This window comes from Panthera tigris, chromosome A1 (assembly GCF_018350195.1).
Source record: "Panthera tigris isolate Pti1 chromosome A1, P.tigris_Pti1_mat1.1, whole genome shotgun sequence".
In the NCBI taxonomy this organism is placed as follows: Eukaryota; Metazoa; Chordata; class Mammalia; order Carnivora; family Felidae; genus Panthera; species Panthera tigris.
The window spans coordinates 155,031,191-155,048,563 of record NC_056660.1 but is presented as its reverse complement, the minus strand read 5'-3'; the positions used below and the strand labels follow the sequence as shown (position 1 = coordinate 155,048,563).

Below are 17,373 nucleotides of genomic sequence, written 5' to 3'. Positions count from 1 at the left end.
ACACACACACACACAAAAAAACAAGGTTCACATTTCAGTTACCCCAATGTATTAACTGTGAATAATTGCATTCAGTACAAATCTCTATGTAAATAACAGAAGCACATCGTGATCAGCAGCCAGTCACATCACTTCTTTCTAATTTTTCCCTGGCCACTGCATATCTGTTATTCAGTTTATGCACAGATAGCACTATCTTCCACCTTATAAAAATAGATGGCCAAAAGAGACCTGGCCAACAAAGATGAAAGTGCAGCAAAGAAATGGAATGCAGGAAGTAAAACTGTAAAGTGTTTGTGACGAAAAAGATGAAGATGTCCCGGAGAGAGTGACGCTAGCAAAAAACACTCCACGTGAAATGAATGCTCAGAGGTATTTCACGACATTGGAAGTGCGAAGGATAAAATGCTGGAAGCTGATCCAAACTTAAGAGTATGAAAATTAGCCAAGGCGTAGAAATGATTTGCTTGAACTCTATCATAAGTTCTATGAGGAGAAGGCAAGCACTGTTCAAACAACTTTGGTAAGTTTTTTACCAAGAAATAGAACATTTTCATTCTCAGTGTTTCTAATGTTTTAAATTCTTTTTAACATTTATTTATTTTTGAGAGAGCGAGACAGAGCACAAGTAGAGGAGGGGACACAGAATCCAAAGCAGGCTCCATCCTCTGCACTGTCAGCACAGAGCCTGATGCGGAGGCCCTAACTCACGTACCGCAAGATCATGACCTAAGCTGAGGTCAGACGCTTAACTGACTGAGCCACCCAGGTGCCTCTGTTTCTAATGTTTTAAATTACAGTGTACTAAATACAGTTGTTTTTACCATTTTTTTTTAATTCCCCTACTCGCTTTTTGCTGGCCACAGGTGGATTTTTATGTTTTGACAAAAAAAAAAAAAAAAATTTAAGGTCATGGAACAGCCATAGTTTTTCCCATTGATTGTCATGATAACTGTGCATGGTTTCAACTTACATGGTCATTTTTTATAGTCATTTTATACTGTGCAGAGCAAGGACTTCCTATAGTTATTATTATTAGAAATTGGTTTATCTAGCAAGTCAAGTTCTACAGTTTTAGAGAAATTGTTCAGTTTTTCTCAATATTGAGAATTAAAAAATTTGTCATTTCTCTCCTGCTTATATCTTTGTATTTTCTAGACTAAGTCCTGATTCCAGTCATGTCTTTTCACAGCGTTAACTCTTAGAGCCTCCCCCTGCATCTTCTATTGAAATACAGTATTTATCCTCAGTTTGCCTGTTCTTTAGTATTCAACCTCATTTCTTCATTGTCCTTAATCTACTAAAATTCCACACTGACGCTTTTCCCTTTCATTCTTCTTGCTAATGTCCTGTTCTTCCACACTCCCTGAAAGACGCTTGGTTCTTTAATAAATTGTTTTTCTTTCAGAATGACACCTGCCCTAGAACATATCCCTGTGAGAAACTTCTTTAAATTCATTGGTTTCTTCCTTATGTTTCATCTACATTCCTGTCAATCATAGAAGACAAATGTCTTTCTTGAATTTAAATTATTACAAGAAATTCTGTGTAAGCAAAATGTAAAATTCTAGCTGGAAGTTAACCAAGTTAACACTTGGAAATGATGCCATGATTGGCAACAAAATAAAAATTAAAAATAAATGCTGTGCATTTTCACTATATACCTTTTTATACTTCTGGAGCCATGTGAATGTAGAGTTGGACATTCCAAAAAACCGTTAAATTTTCATTAAATACATAATGATAATTGAAATCTTGCTTTCAGTTCTCCATTCACACATAGCTGCTTTGACATAATTGCTTCCTAGAGTTCTGAGGCTTTCAGAAGGTGAAACCTTCATCTGCCTGATGTTATGTGCACATACCTAGAATGGAGAACAGGCTACTGAGAGCTGCAGTGAACTCTAGAGAAATAAATGTGGGTTTGGGCATGAGTGTTCTGCTCAGAAGAGACGTTGATAGCCTAGTTGGTTCTCTTTAAGACCTTTGGAATCATAGTGAGGTGACTTTGAGGAGGATTCAGGTAATAACTTGACTTACTACCTCACTGTCTGAAACCAGGGACTTTGTCGGGTTTAAAATGCTAAAAGGAGTTTTTAATTTATATATTTAGATAGAGTTACTGTGTTGGAACTTAAAATTTTAAGTCTGGTACTACCTCTTTTCCGTGGTCGTTATTGCATTTCATGTTACTGAATATAAGTGTTCATTTTTCCAGAAAAGATATAAGTGTCTCTGTTAGGTCTGCTTTAGTTCATAGTTTCCTAAGGAGATTCCAGGGAAATTCAGAGACTCCAAATATTGCGATGGTAATGGCACCAAGATCAATTAATTTGGAATTTCTTTAACAAAAAAAAAAAAAAAAAAACAGTGCCTAAAAGAATTATCTCCTATAAGCAGAAATTCTCCTCTACTTCTCATTTACTTCTCTGAGGCCATGTCACCTCCTGAATTACTGGTTTCATTGGTCATAAGTTGTCATTTCTGTTAGGTGTATTTTACTACTCAATATAATGGAATATTTTTCATTAAACAAGTTGTGTATCTCTTGCTCTACAGTGTAAGGAGAGTACAAATTTGAATGCAGAAGAACAGTGACTAGACTAATCAATGCAAGAACATCCTTAAAGCTTTTCTTGTGTAACAAGGGCAAACTCAGCTAAAAAGTTTGTTTAAATCCCACTTGACATAACAAGAACCTTTACACTTTATCTATCTGTGACTATCTGTGAATATACCTGACTCATCACCAGAGTGCCTTTCAACTCAGCCCTGCTCAGCTCAGTTGCTCTTCCTGCCTTATATAGATAGACATTTAAAATTCTTTGAGGCTTCTGGTGAAGGCTGTAGAGTTTTTATATTTAATATTATTTTATAGCACAGGAAGTTCATAGTTCATGAACACTGCAGCTCTACAAAATATAATGGAAGGATTTTTCCCCATATATGCAAAACCACTTTGTAGCCTCTGGCTATGTGGTTGTTTTACATCTGTGTCATGAACTTTTACTTCTAAGCAGCAATTATATCACAGCAGAGTCATTTTTTTTTAATAACAAAAAGAAGTAACAACAACGAAAAAAAAAGCCCTTCATAATCTGAATCTGAAAGTAAGATAATGAAGAGATTCTATGTCGGTAGTCCTACTACATTCTAGTTTTTCTCTACATATTTTATGAGTAAAGCGTTTGGCAATACTGTTATTCATCAGTAGCTGTCCTTTCGCCCTGTTCTTGTCTTCTACTCTCTCCTGTGCCGAACAGTGCTATTAATCTATTTTACGCATTTATTTCTTTTTTAACATTTTTATTTTTTAACGTTTATTTATTTTTGAGAGACAGAGAGAGAGTACAAGCAGGGGAGGGGCAGAGAGAGAGAGAGAGAGAGAGAGAGAGAGAGAGAGAGAGAGAGAGAGAGAATCCAAAGCAAACTCCAGGCTCTGAGCTGTCAGCACAGAGCCTAATGCGGGGCTCCCACAAACGGTGAAATCATGGCCTGAGCCAGACGCAAAACTGACTAAGCCACTCAGGTGCCTCACAACTTCAGTATTATTCTGTGCACTTTACCTGCAGGTACACTTATGTCTTAATTGCTTAATTTGTCTTTGATGCCTCACTTTGTCTTAATGCACTTTTTTACTTAAAAATCCACACAAAGGTTTAACGGTTTAATCATTTCCATGTATTTTGAGGTAGTTTTCAATGAACTAAATTGTTGTAATGTGTGGTGTTGACTCTCACTGGAAGTTGCGAGGCATCTTTCCTTACTATCCTCAGTTGCCACAGTTTTCCTGGATGCCTGACTTTACTTCCTAGACCCAGAGAGAAACAAACCTCCAAGTGCCTGGATCTTGTCTCCTACCTTTGCCTTTTGTCCTGCTCCTTGACTAATGTGGTTCTTGGGGACCTACACCGGCCCTTCAGGTGAACAGTACCTTTACACCCTGATGCATGGTCAGTGCTAGGTTATTAGGAAACCTGCCGAGTGGAGGAAACTCTGAAAATAGCACCATCCAATCTGCCTTACCCTCTCTGCCTGACTTGTTTATCATTCTTAGTTCTCCCAGTCTACTCTGTTGATTTAATTACATTCAAAATGTTTGTTTTGGTTTGGTTTTGTTCCTCTGCTAGAGAAATGACGTTTCTCATATATTCTTGAACAAAGCCCTCTCCTCTGTCTGGAGCATGAGCAGCTTTGGGAGAGGTGTTATTTGGAGAGATGAGGAAGCGAAGATCACCTTCCTAGCCAATAAGATAACTGATCAACAGGATAGTGTGAGTGAAAGCCGGATCTCCTTCACATCCAGGTGTCTTTATGCACATACCATACTGAGAACACTGTGGATAGCTCATGCATTAGCACATGCTTTGGCCCATAAGTACAAAAAGAATGGTGTCTATAATGTCCATAGGAGATATCATATCTCCTAGGTGGGGAGGTAAGACATGAAACTCCAGCTAACTTTTAAGGCTGCCGATTTATCTAAGTGGAAATGCAGTAAGTTCGGGGCCAAGGGAGACCACTGTGGTCCCCAGTGTATGGGCAAAACTTCCCAAAGGGATGAAACTTGAAGCAAGCCCTATAAGAATGTTTATTATTAACTTTGCCTCCACAATTTCCTGCTTCTTACCATTAGTGGATCTTGGCAGCCAGTTTTGCTGTCTTAGAATAGAGAATACTTACGGAGAGCCTAATAATACAAATCCTGGTGCTTTGTGCATTTCTGCTTAAAAACCAACTTCTCTTAACTCCCAAGATCCTAATAATAGAAAATGGTTAACTTCTCTTTGAGCAAATGTAGCTGTCCTGTTCTCCTGACAGTTTTTCTTCTTCCCCATTTAGATTATAAATACACAGGAGCCTGGGACCATGTGTTTCTTATCCTTACTTTGTAATTCCCTATGGATAAGACTGGCCCGCTTCGTACATTGTAATCTAATCACTCACTAAGAGGTCTCTGTATTTGTTGAAGGTGATGGATTAGCCTTTCAAGCGCCCCAGCCCAAGCATTGCTGGTTGTCTTGGGCATACCCATCACCTGCCTTCTTCTGATCTCTGTTTTCTCTTCCAACCAAATATGGTCCTGTTTGTTGTTTTTTTCCCCCTGATCACTCCATTTCCTAGCATATTAAATATACTTTTCTGGAGATGTCAAGACTTCCCTTAAGAATATGGGCTTTTATTTGTGGCGGCCCACATGCATTAACGGGAGATAGGCATGTTGGCTGATGAAATCTGCCCAAGTACAGAGAAAGCCTTAATTGAAAGCACCCAAGTTAATTTTAAAACCCATCAAGTTAATATAGCTTTACTTTTTCATTTAGGAAATGTTTTTAGCTACTATGTTTTCACTCATTTAATATAATCTTTCCTCAAATTTACTTGGATTCACTTTTTTTTCCAATTCACTAAAAATATTTTTCTCCAGCTATTGTTTTTAGACAACTAATGAACCTTTTCTCTGTGGTTCTCTCCTGCAAATGGGCTGGTTTCAATATGTGGGTTTTAATTTATATAATTGCTCTCTCTTATTCCTCTTTGTGATCCACTTTCCATTCTGTTTAGCAGACACTGGTTGCTTTGTAATTTTGAAAAAGGAATAGCATGCGTGTATACCTGGAAAGATAACAGCAAAATTATTCTTAAGTGAAATGTTGTATCTTGTAAACTATTTTTGGTACACTGTCATCTTGAAACCTAACTTAAAGCAAATATGGATGTCTTCTCATCATTAATGCTACACCGATTCATTTCTTTAACATTAAAGAGGTATTGGTTAGCTTCCTCCTCTGTGCCAGATACACTTTCAAGTGGTGAGGATCTAGCATTGAACTAGACAGACAAGGACCTTGCTCTTTACCAGCATACATTCTAGCCGAGGCTACAGTTGAGATGCAGACAACAATCACATACAAAGATGGCAGTTGACTTCCCAACTCTTTTCCCCTTTACCATTGCTTCAAGGTCACATCTATGACCTTGTTACCTGTAGTGTTGTGTTAAATTTAGTCTCACGGTACTACTACCCCCAATCTCGTGTTTAAGGGCCTTGTTCTAGTACAAGAGAGAAAGAATAGAGATGCTCCTGAGAGGGTCAAGTTTCTTGTTGTTACTCTGGAACTAAATGTGCTTTACTCTCAGAATTGTAAAGGTGAGAATTCATTCACTCATTCAGCAAACACTTATTAAACAGTGTATCAGTCAGGGTTCTATTATGTTCCAGGCTTTTATAACACCTACATGCCCTTAAGTACCTCACACTCTAGATGGAGGGTGAGAGACATAAAATAAAAATTACTGATAAATGTTATAATAAAAACATACATATATCAAATAAGGGGAGCACTACAAAAGCAGGAACTAACTCTACACGGGAGTAGGTTTCACCATCAGGTCACTTCTAAACTGCATCTTAAATTTTTTTTAATGTTTTATTTTTTGAGAGACAAAGAGAGACACAGCATGGGCAGGGGAGGGGCAGAGAGAGAAGGAGACACAGAATCCAAAGCAGGCTCCAGGCTCTGAGCTGTCAGCATGGAGCCTGATGCAGGGCTCAAACCCACAAGCACGAGATCATGACTTGAGCCGAAGTTGGACGCTCAACCAACTGAGCCACCCAGGCACCCCACTTCTAAACTACATCTTAAAGGTGGCTGGAAATAGAGCATGCTTCATTTATTCAGGGAATGTTTACTGAGCACCTTCTATGAACCAGGCACAGTTGTAGGCACCATAGACACTGCAGTGAACTGGACAAAGTCCCTGTTCTCTTTGCAGCAGAGAAACCTACAATAAGCATATGACAAATAATTATATATTAGGTAGTGATGCCTATTAATACCACAAAACAAAGCTTTAATAAGGGGAACAGAGAGTGATAACGGTTACTATTTTAGATAGGCTAGTCAGAGAAGGCCTCTAATGAGATGACATTTGAGCAGAATCCTGAATGAATGAGACCAAAAAGCAAAGGGAAGCCATTTCAGACAGAAGGGCCAGCATGAATAAAGGTATAATAGTCGTGAAAAGTGTAACATCTTTAGTGCAAAGTGAGATATTCTCACTGAGCAAGATGAAATGCAAGCAAGGAGAGTGTGGTAGATGAGGCTGGGAAAGAAGGAAGAGAGGGAGGGAGGAAGAAATGGGAAAGGTCAAGAACAGTTTCTGGGTCTAAGCTTGGGTGACTGAGTGGGTGATAAAGCCATTAACCAACTCAGGGACCCCTGGAGGAGAGGCAGTTTTAGGAATGCAAATAATGAATTTGATTTGGGGCAGTGGGAAATACAGAATTGGATATTAGGAGTCAGGGCTAAAATACAAATTTGGCTCTTACCAGCATGTCATGGAAATTTAAAAAGAAGGAGCAAGAAGAGTAGTCAGCCTTGTCAGATACTGCAGAGAATTTTAATAGGATGAGAATTTTTAAAAGGCCATCAGATTTGACATTTGGAAGGTTGGCAATAACTTCAAGAAGGCCAATTTCAGTAGATGTCGATAGGGCAAAGCCACATCATGGTTCAGTTAGAAAGTGAAAGGGTAAGAGGCTGGGATTGTCCAGCCAAGGTGACTGTCTTCTCCCTTCCCAGAGCTCTTCCTTGGAAGCTTTGAACCTGAGGTCAGATCTTCTCCCACTCCTTCCTTAACTTTCTTCACATAAAGCCTAGTACTGGATGCTTGAGATGGGGACATGATGGAGGGACAAATATTCTCAGATCCTTGGGTCTCTGATGGGAAAGGGGCCAGGGATAGGGGAGCCTGATGTTGGTGAAGCAGGTATTAAAGGGAGCATCTTCAGTGGGAACAGCAGGTCGGGCCTGTTCTGAGACCTGTCTCCAGAGGGGGAGAAAGATGAAACATATAAGTCTCTGTTGTATGTGGAAACTGGACCAGGAAGCTGAGGTAGGCTGCAGAGCAAAGGCTCTGGGGGGCTGGTGGGGGGAAACATGAAAAATTAGTCAAGAAACTCAGCCCCGGTGAGAGAGTACAATGACAAAGCTTGAGGGCTGGGAGTGGAAGCTGACAGTTAACTGATAGACACTAGAAGAAATTTAGGGAGGAATGCTTAGGTTTCTTAGAGCACAGGAACTAAAGATGTGCAGGGGAGGCTATTGGCAGTGCTTGTGACCACAATGATAGCAGTGAGGGGATGGTTAATGAATTTAGGAATGGTCCCAGAAATACCTGGTATATAGATGTTCAACAAATATTTGTGAAGCCAAAAGGGGTCGTTCCTCCACAGATAATGTGGAGGAAAAGGATTCGATACTGGAGTTCTGAAGAGCTGTTAGAAAATGCCTAGGTTCCCTTCAGGGAGAGGATGGAGGCAGTGACTGAGATCCCAGACCTCTTAAAAGTACAAAGCCAGAGAGAGAGAGACCTATACCACGGAGGGAGTTAGAAGCATAGACCAGAAGCATAGACCAGACTCGTTTAATCCTGCAGACCCAAGGGATTACCGGTAGGTCTACTAGATTTCCTCACCCCTGCGCAAATACACCCCTGGCCTCAGTTTCTCTCACCTGCACCTCCATCTCTGCCCACTAGGGGGCGGTGCTCGAGGGCAAGGCTGGCGGCTGTTCCCAAGCCTCGAGGACCATCAGTTTCTACCAGACTCCCTGCTCCGGTGCCGTCTTACCCCATGGCGGGACCCAGGCCCTCATACGTCTCCCCACTGCCAGGCAGTGGTAGGGGCGGGCCCAGAGGACCGGTGCCGGTGCGGGTTGACACTCCGGTCTGGTTGACCGCCCAGGCGGCTCCGAGCATGCTGATGGTCCAGCCGGGAATCCAGCAGGGGGTCAGCCCAGGCCCTGAGGTGTGGGAGATGCCCCAGGGTCCCCTGCCATACAAATTCCGGGGCGGGATGGCACCCTGCACGCCCGGGGTCGGAGCTGGCAAGGTGGGAGCCTGGTTCCCGAGCCCCTCAGAGGGCACCTTCCCCAGGCCCTACATCGTCCTGCAGTGCATCCCAAGGTTGGCACTGCCAGAGGACGTCTCAGCCATAGAGAAAGAGATGGAGCAGCTGGCCAAGGAGCTGAGGCGAAAGAGAATGGCCCTGGGGTACTCACAGGCCGACGTGGCGTTCGCCGTGGGGGCTCTTTTTGGAAAGGTTCTTAGCCAGACAACTGTCTGCCGCTTTGAGGCCCAGCAGCTCAGCATCGCCAACATGTGGAAGTTGGGACTGCTGATGAAAATGTGGCTGGAGGAAGTGGACACCAAGAACTTTATGGGTGTATGCAAAATAGAGATGATCCTGCAGCAGGCTCGGAAGCGAAGACAGGAAAGCAGGGAGCGACGCATCGTAAACTATCTGGAGAAACTCTTCTTGCAGTGCCCGAAGCCCACACCCCAGCAAATCAGCCGCATCGCCGGGCAGCTCCGGCTACAGAAGGAACTGGTCCGAGTTTGGTTCTATAATCGGAACAAGATGGGTGGTCAGCCAACCATTGATTTCTCCCCACAGGAGGATGTGGGGGCAGGGGGGTGGCCTCCTTTTCCAGGGGGGCCAGTATGCTTTCCTCTGGCATCAGGGCCCCATTTTGGTTCCCCCTGCTATGAAGAGCCGTATTTTATACACTTCACCCCTTACCCTGTGGAGGGGACCCACCTCTCTGCCCCAGCCACCCCTCTTGGCTACTCCAGGCTTTCAAACTGAGGGGCCCGCCCTTCTGGGCAGAGCTGAACTGGGGAAATGGGTGAAGCCTGAGGTTCATTTCAGGGCTGTTAACATTAAGAGCTCCATTAACTGTCTAAAGAGGTTAATACTTAAGGGATGGTTTGGGAGTTTAGGAAATTCAGGGGAGGGAAGTTGAAGTTTATTATTCCAGTGTTTTTACCTAGCATTGACTTTAAGGTACATTACGTATATGGTTTAGGATATTTTGTTTCTCTCTCTCTCTGTCATTAATTGAAAATTACTTGTGTCTGTTATTCCTTGTGATTATCAGTAAACATAGGATTTTTTTCCTTATAAACACACCATTGGGTGAAAAATTCAAACACAGAAGATTATTTCAGTATACCTTTTTTTTTTTTTTTAATCAAAACCAAGCAGAACTTTATGTAAAAATAAACATAGAGTCCAAGATAATAGTAACCTCTGGGGGAAGGTTTGAGGGGTACAGAAAGAGTACACAAAACCTACCCAAGGGACCATGCTGAAATACAAGTGTTTTCTTGTGCTCCTCCCTTTCTTGAAAGATGCTTTTTTTTTTCCTGCTAATTCACCTTTTCATTTAGAGTGCTCAGTTTCAGGTGGAGGTCTCAATCCAGATCTCCACCTTATGGAATCCCACTGGTTTATCCACAGTCCTGCCCAGGTCATTGTGTTTGGAACCCCTTTCTTACTGAGGTTGGCAAGGTGGACAACACTTGCTCAGCCTCAGCTCCAGCTTACTTCTCTGGTTCTCAGCTCCATTTGGTTTATTACCTGGCTGTTTTCCTTACTTTCCTTTGAACTCAGATATGCATCTTAGAGAATATCTGTGATGGTTGAGTCAACATTCCCTGGTTTTTGTGATGGTATATCTTACACCACTTTTCCAATCTCTCCTACGAAATTGGTCTTTTCTGGTTTTCTCCTTCTACATTGGTAAATTTTGATCATCATATACTAAACAGATATACCTGCATGTGATATTTATTGCTTTCTGATTCCATCACTAAATATTATATATGAGTTTGTCTTCTTAATTACTAATCTGTCAGTTTTTTCTTTCTCCTTTTTTCCCCTTAATCGGCTCTTACAAAATATTTATCTATAGGTATTTTCAAAGAACAAGTATTTGTAAAAATGTTTATCTTATTTACTGCTGTTTTTATTTTATTTTATAATTAATTAACTTTTAGCTTTTATTTCTATTAATTGCTTTTTTCTAGTTTTCTCTGATTTCTCCCGATGTGTATTTTTCTCTTGTCAGTGTTTGAAGATAAAACACTGATGATACATAGAGGTTTGTGAAGATAGAGACAAACTTTAGATTCAACAGATGACTCATCACTTATTCTTGGACTCTCCCAGTAAAAGTCACAGAGCACCAGTCTCATTTCTTCCTTTTCCCAGACAGCCCTTCTGGACAACCTTGAAAGGGAGATGTTTCTGCAGAGGGCCAGGTAGTATTTAATGCTGGGATGAACAACTGTGGTTGTGTCAACATTCAGCTCCTAAAAGATATGAGGAGGCTCTCTCTCACCCAGGCTGCTTCTTGAATTCTGTAGCCCCTGCATATTTGGAGAATTGGTAATGGGCTTTTGATCTCGGGAACAGCTCCAAGGACCTGCCTCAGCACCTGCACAGCTGCGTCTTGCACACAACTGCTGCACCTCTGGTTAGGCAAGCACCACGTTGTGTCATTGATCAGCCTTCACATAACTTAAAATGCGATTTTTCCATCACTGGTCCTCTTGACTTGACTATGTAAAGAGAAAAGGCTGGACCTTAGGGAAACTTTGATCTTTAAAGGATTTCAGGTTTTTCAAAGATTTAAGATTATGGGTAGAAACCTTAATAATAAAACCCCCCAAAACTGAGAATTGAATTGCCCTTAGAATTGGGAGAAAACCAACAATGTGGTGTCAGTGCTGAACAGTATCAAATATACAGAGATCAAAGTAACATAAAATCAAGTCAGATATACCATGTCGCTAGCAAAGGTGTCAGTGATACTAGAGTGAAAACATTTTCAGTGGAATGGTCGGCAGAGGCAAAAGTCAAACAGTAGTCCAGAGTCTCCGTATTTACCAAATTTCCCCTAATGTCAATTAAAAACACGAATTCCAGCCACTCAATAAGATCTTCACCATCATTCCGAAATATTTCTTTTATCAAATGTTTCCTTTATCTCATGTTTTCTTTAGACAAGGCAAGTATTCTTAACCTGAAGACGTCGAACCCCTTTACAGTACAGGCAGAATAGTGTGTTTGTACATGTGTGCATCTTTAAAGATGGTGATGATAGCTTTTATCACATTCTCAAAGGAGATGTAGCTCTTTGTAGATCTACGGTTTCAGAATTTTAGAAATACATTCCCTTTGGCCACCTTACTCTCAAGAGTTTTCCCTTGACCCAATACCAGTCTAACAGGTAATTCCTGGTTTTCTTTGAATCTGTATATTCTGGATATCCCTAGCTCAGCGTAGAATAGAGGACCTGAACCACTTCTTACATAAGTCTTTCAAATTCAGCCAAATACTCTATTAATTATTGCCTTTATTGTTCTTATACTTTCAGCAGTCTTTGACACTTTAATGAGTTTCCTATCATAAAGAACAATTTCTCTTGTTCCTAGAATCTTTCCTATCTATTGTCTAAGAAAACTTGAAGTGTTAAGATATGCTCCCTTATTCCAAAACATTATTCTTGAAATATCATCTAAATGTTTTCTATAATTTCATATTTTTCAAGTATACATACTATACATCTTTGCCTGTTATACTAAAACTACATCAGGAGATTTATTTTTCATTGTAGCCACTTCTGTTTATAGCTTTCTTCTAGAAATCGTCTTGCTTACTAAACAGTATTCGTTTCCTTGGCAGAATCTATTTTTTTTTAGGGTACAAAATTGTATTATCTATGTAAAACAATGTTTTGAAAGTGAAAACTACAATGCCCTCCAATAAAATCCTAGTGGAATATGAGAGTATTTCTTGACAAGGTGGTTGTAAATGGAAAGAATAAAACTTAGGAAAATAAAATTTTGAAGAAGAGAGTCAGGGTGTCCTTGTCCTACCAAATATTATGAAACTACAATAAACAGTATGGTGGTGGTTACAGACAAAACTAACAAACAATTATTTGACTATTCCATTTTGTGGGAGTGTGAATTGAGGCAACCTTCATGAAAGGCTATTGGATAATTCATATGGGAAGTTTTAAAATGTGATTTTTCTTTGGACAATCATTTCAACTTTAATGAATTTTTATAAGAAAAAATTGTATGTGCGTGCAAAAATTTAATGATGAGGGTGGTCATTAAAGCATTTTTTTAGCACCAAAAAGTTAGAAACACCCTAAATGTTCAACAAAGGCTAAGTAAATCAAAAGGACCACCATATATGTTAAAAATTGTATTATAGAGTTACAGTTTTCACATAATTCAGAATAGATTGTTGAGTGAGGCAAAACAGTTTATTAAGCTTTATGATACTTTTTATTTTTTAAGGAAAAGGTGTGTTACATATAGAAATATATACATTAACTATCGGTGATTTTATAAAATTGTTCTGCTATATGTATTATACATAAAAATATTTAAGAAACATTTCTAAAGGAAGGTGCTAGGAAATCTAGGGTTCCTAAAAGTATTCATTCTTTCCAGTCTTTTTTTATCTATAAAATGGTAATTTTTAATTATAAGGCAATTTTATTTCAAAATATTAAATTTGGCCTTTTCATTTTTAGTCAGATCTGTAGTTTCTTTAAAAAGAAAGGCAGTTCTCTAAATGGAGGAGTATTGGGATATATCAGAGACACATTGCTAAAAATTAGTTTTTTCCTTTAAATCAGATGCCCATTAATGTTAAAGAGCTGTAGTATAGCTTAGTGAGTGAAGACACCTGCCATATGTCTGTTTTCCTGCACAACATGGTAATTTACAATTACAATCAGTGTGTTTATATACCTCAGTGGTGTTAACCCATATTTAGAATATAATATAAGCCCAAATCATCTTCATGTTTCTGAATGTTTACTTTTCAATTTTAAAAACCATTTCAAAGTATCAAAATCCTGTTTTTATCACAGTAGAATCCTCCTTGCTTGTCGTATTTGAAGAAACCAAATGAATATAAATAAGATCCATAGACTTCTAGGTTTGAAGGCAGGGTCAGTTCCAGTGATTACAGCCCCAGCCAGGTGAAAGCTGAACTGTCATGAAATGAATCTACCCCTATACCCAGTAAAATCCTTAACGCAAAGCATTAGCATAATCACAGTTACACCAGTGAATAGAAACGTTACCAGACCATCTTGAAGAGACTGTGTTGTTTACCGGGGCTATCTTCAGAAAACAGTGCAGCACATCAGTGTGTTGGGCTGCTGCCCTGCCACCTCACTTTTAGCTCGGAACCCTGCTGTGAATTCTGCTACAGACAAAATTAGCTACTTTGGCATTGAACTTGGGCTTTTTAGACTTTCATCCCCCAGTTTCCAACAAAATGATGAAGTACCAACCAACTTCACTTATTACTGTTGACTCTGCTACTGACTGCCTGCCAAAGACTAGGGTTGGAAAAGGAAGAATTGAGGCCTTCCTGAGAATTCACTACATTTTGGATTCAATATTCGTTTCTAAAACTGTACAACCTGTTATATCTCTTCTTTTTCTCCAAAAGAGTAACTGCATTGTTTAATAATTAGTCTTCTTCTTTCCCCCAGGATGTATGGTGTAGAACTCCTTTTAGTTGTTGGTGCAATGGCCAGGGCAGTGTATAAGATGCTTTAAGTTGATTTATTATCTTAAAATGGATGATTATGTTCCTAGAACAGCTGTAAAACTTTGACTATTATTGACTGAGTAGTGGGCAAATCTTAATATATACCTTTTTGTTAAAGGAGAGTTTGGTTCAGTATACCATGTCTTAGTTTGCCAGGGCTGCCGTAACAAGTACTCCAGCTTGGGGAGCTTAAAGAACAGAAATTTATTTTTTCACGGTTTGGAGTCTAGAAGGCTGTGATCAAGATGTGAGCAAGGTTGGTTCCTTCTGAGGGCTATGAGAGAAGGATCTGTATCAGGCTTGTAGAGGCCCGCCTTCACCCTGTGTCTTCACATTATCTTCCTTGTGTAGCTACCTGTGTCCCAATTTCCTCCTCTTATAAAGACTCCAATCATTGGATTATGCACTTGGATTATGCATTGGATTAAGACCTCATTTTAACTTAATTATCTCGGTAAATATCTCCAAATAAAGTCTAGGGTACTGGGAGTTAGGACTTCAATGTATAAATGTTTGTGGGGAAACAATTCAGCTCATAGCACCAGCCCAATTAAAATTTCAACTAGATTTAATTATTTGCTTCTGTATTCATTCAGCAAATATTAATTGAATGCCCTATATAACAAGTAGTGTCCTAGGTGCTAAGATGCAATGGTGACCAAAAATAGGCCCATCGTAACCCTCAAGGAGCTTAAAGTATGGTTAGGCTTGGACGTTAAGCAAATAAACATGTGATTGCAACTTGTAATAAATACCATGGGGTTATCAGATATTGGGGGAAGGTCTTCATTTAGATTTTATTTATAGTCTTTTTATAATATGTATTGTCTCTGATAACACCAGTGTTAACAAATATTCTAAACCAGAGGGACCTACCTGCAGTGGGAGTGTGGACCTATAACCAAGCCATAGTTAGGGACACAGGCATTCCCAGATTAAAATCCCAGCTCAGTAACCTACAGTCTCTAAGTGAGTTATTTCTTTCAGCTCCTTTTTCTCATGTGTAAAATATGTCTAGCAATCCACAGGGTGAGAGATTTGATAAAAGCATAAAATAGGGTAATATAGAAAGAACCCCCTAGGACTTCCCTTTAATACAGTAGGCACTCAATAATTTTTCCCTCCATTGTGTTTCCACTCTACTTGTCTGTGCTTTATTTATAGCTCATAAGTCATTCCTTTGCATCCCTAGGAACTTTCACATAGTGGGTGCTCAACAATTAATAGCCAAAAGTGAATAAATGAGAAAACAGAAAAAGTAGAAACAGTAGTCTCAGTTGCCAGAAACCTTACTACCTGATATTAGGAAACAACTTTCAAAATTGTAGTAACTGGAAAATAGTCATAAAGTCCATTTCCTCAGTTCTCAAATGACAACTAGGTAAAGGAGCAGATGATAGTTTTGACTTGAAGGGTATAGATGAAGGCTTTTTGAAAACCCATACAGTGTTAAGTCACTGAAAGGAATGGTCTCTGAACTCGTTTCTAGCCTGTAATAATTGTATGAATCTCCACAAATAAGAACAAAACAATGCACCACAGACTGAATATGGGAGCTAGGAGACAGACTCTAGGAATGGACCGAATAGACTCTAGGAATGACACTGATCTTCCTACTATGATTCCCATTTAACCTCTCTATTCTGATATACTGTGGCTCTTCCAAATGTAGCCCAATCCTGCCTTTATACATACTATAAAATGTTCACACCCTCTAGCTTTTTGGTTCAAAACCTACTGTATTCATTTGCTAGGGCTGCCATAACAAAGCACCACAAACTGGGTGGCTTAAAGAACAGAAATGTATTGTCTCACAGTTCTAAAGATCCAAAGTCCAAGATGAAGGTGGGGGCAGGATTGGTTCTTTCTGAGGGCTGTGAGGGAAAATCTGTTTCAGACCTCTCTCCTCAGCTTGTATGTGGCCATCTTCTGTTTCTTGTCTCTTCATAACATCTTCCCTCTGTGCATGTCTCTGTGTCCAATTTTCCTGTTTTTATAAGGACACCAGTCAGATGGGATTAGGGCCCACCCTAATAATGTCATTTAATTTAATCACCTCTGTAAAGGCCCTGTCTTCAAATAAGGTCACATTCTGAGATACTGGGGTTAAGACTTCAAAATACACATTTCAACAGGACACAATTCAACCCATAACACCCACCACTCCTGATATAGAGAAAATGTAAGTGTGAGATGTGGGGGAGGTATAGGAAGGCAAAGAGACTTGTTTATTTTTTTCTACAAAAGAGTTAAATAAGAGGTGGCATGATAGAAAGGAAAGAACATTACCCATAGAGTCAAACTGCTTCGGATCTGCATCCTGTCTCCAGGCCATTCACATAGACAGATCACCACTCTAAGGGAACATTTCAGAAAAATAACATTTCTTCCATCCCAACCAATAACTTTATGGGCTAAAGAATTACAGTAGCTATTTACTTGTATCTATTTTGGGAACAGAACAATTGAAATCTCCTCAGTGAGTTTGAGCAATATTATCTTAGGAAGAAAATTTTGGATATTTTCTGTTCCAGTGCTGGTTGGGTTGCAAGAAAGGAAAAGAAAGAAAGAGAGACAGAGAGGGAGAGAAAGAGAAAAGAAAAGAAAAGAGAAGAAAAAAGAAAGGAAACAAGAAGGGAGGAAGGGAAGAAAGAGAGAAGGGAGAGAGGAGGGAGGGAGGGAGGGAGGGAGGGAGGGAGGGAGGGAGGAAGGAAGGAAGGAAGGAAGAGAAAATTTTGGATATTTTGATAAAGATGATTCTCACTCTCTCCAGAAAAATTGATATGTGAACCTATTGAGAAAGCCCTGTCACTTTCCACTAAGCATTGCCAGCCACTAATTTCATCAAGCTAATGTAACAGGACAGTCAAGTGACTTGCCTTTAATTTGTTATGATTGTGTTATATTGATGAAAAGCAGAGCTAAAACAGCTGATAGCA

General features: G+C 39.7%; 2 protein-coding genes across 2 annotated transcripts in view; both read left to right on the top strand.

Annotated features, from left to right (window-relative positions):
* The window catches only part of FAM172A (family with sequence similarity 172 member A), a 424,226-nt gene that overhangs the window by 289,882 nt on the left and 116,971 nt on the right, over positions 1 to 17,373 (top strand). The gene's annotated exons all lie outside the window — the stretch shown is intronic.
* POU5F2 (POU domain class 5, transcription factor 2) lies at positions 6,566 to 10,732 on the top strand. Its single transcript, XM_042989989.1, has one exon. It carries the CDS (start codon positions 8,639 to 8,641, stop codon positions 9,650 to 9,652), a length of 1,014 nt encoding a protein of 337 aa, XP_042845923.1. The 5' UTR covers positions 6,566 to 8,638; the 3' UTR covers positions 9,653 to 10,732.

Bases quoted from the DNA above. Each gene is read 5' to 3' on its own strand.
- POU5F2 (XM_042989989.1), top strand. From the start codon at position 8,639: ATGGCGGGACCCAGGCCCTCATACGTCTCCCCACTGCCAGGCAGTGGT.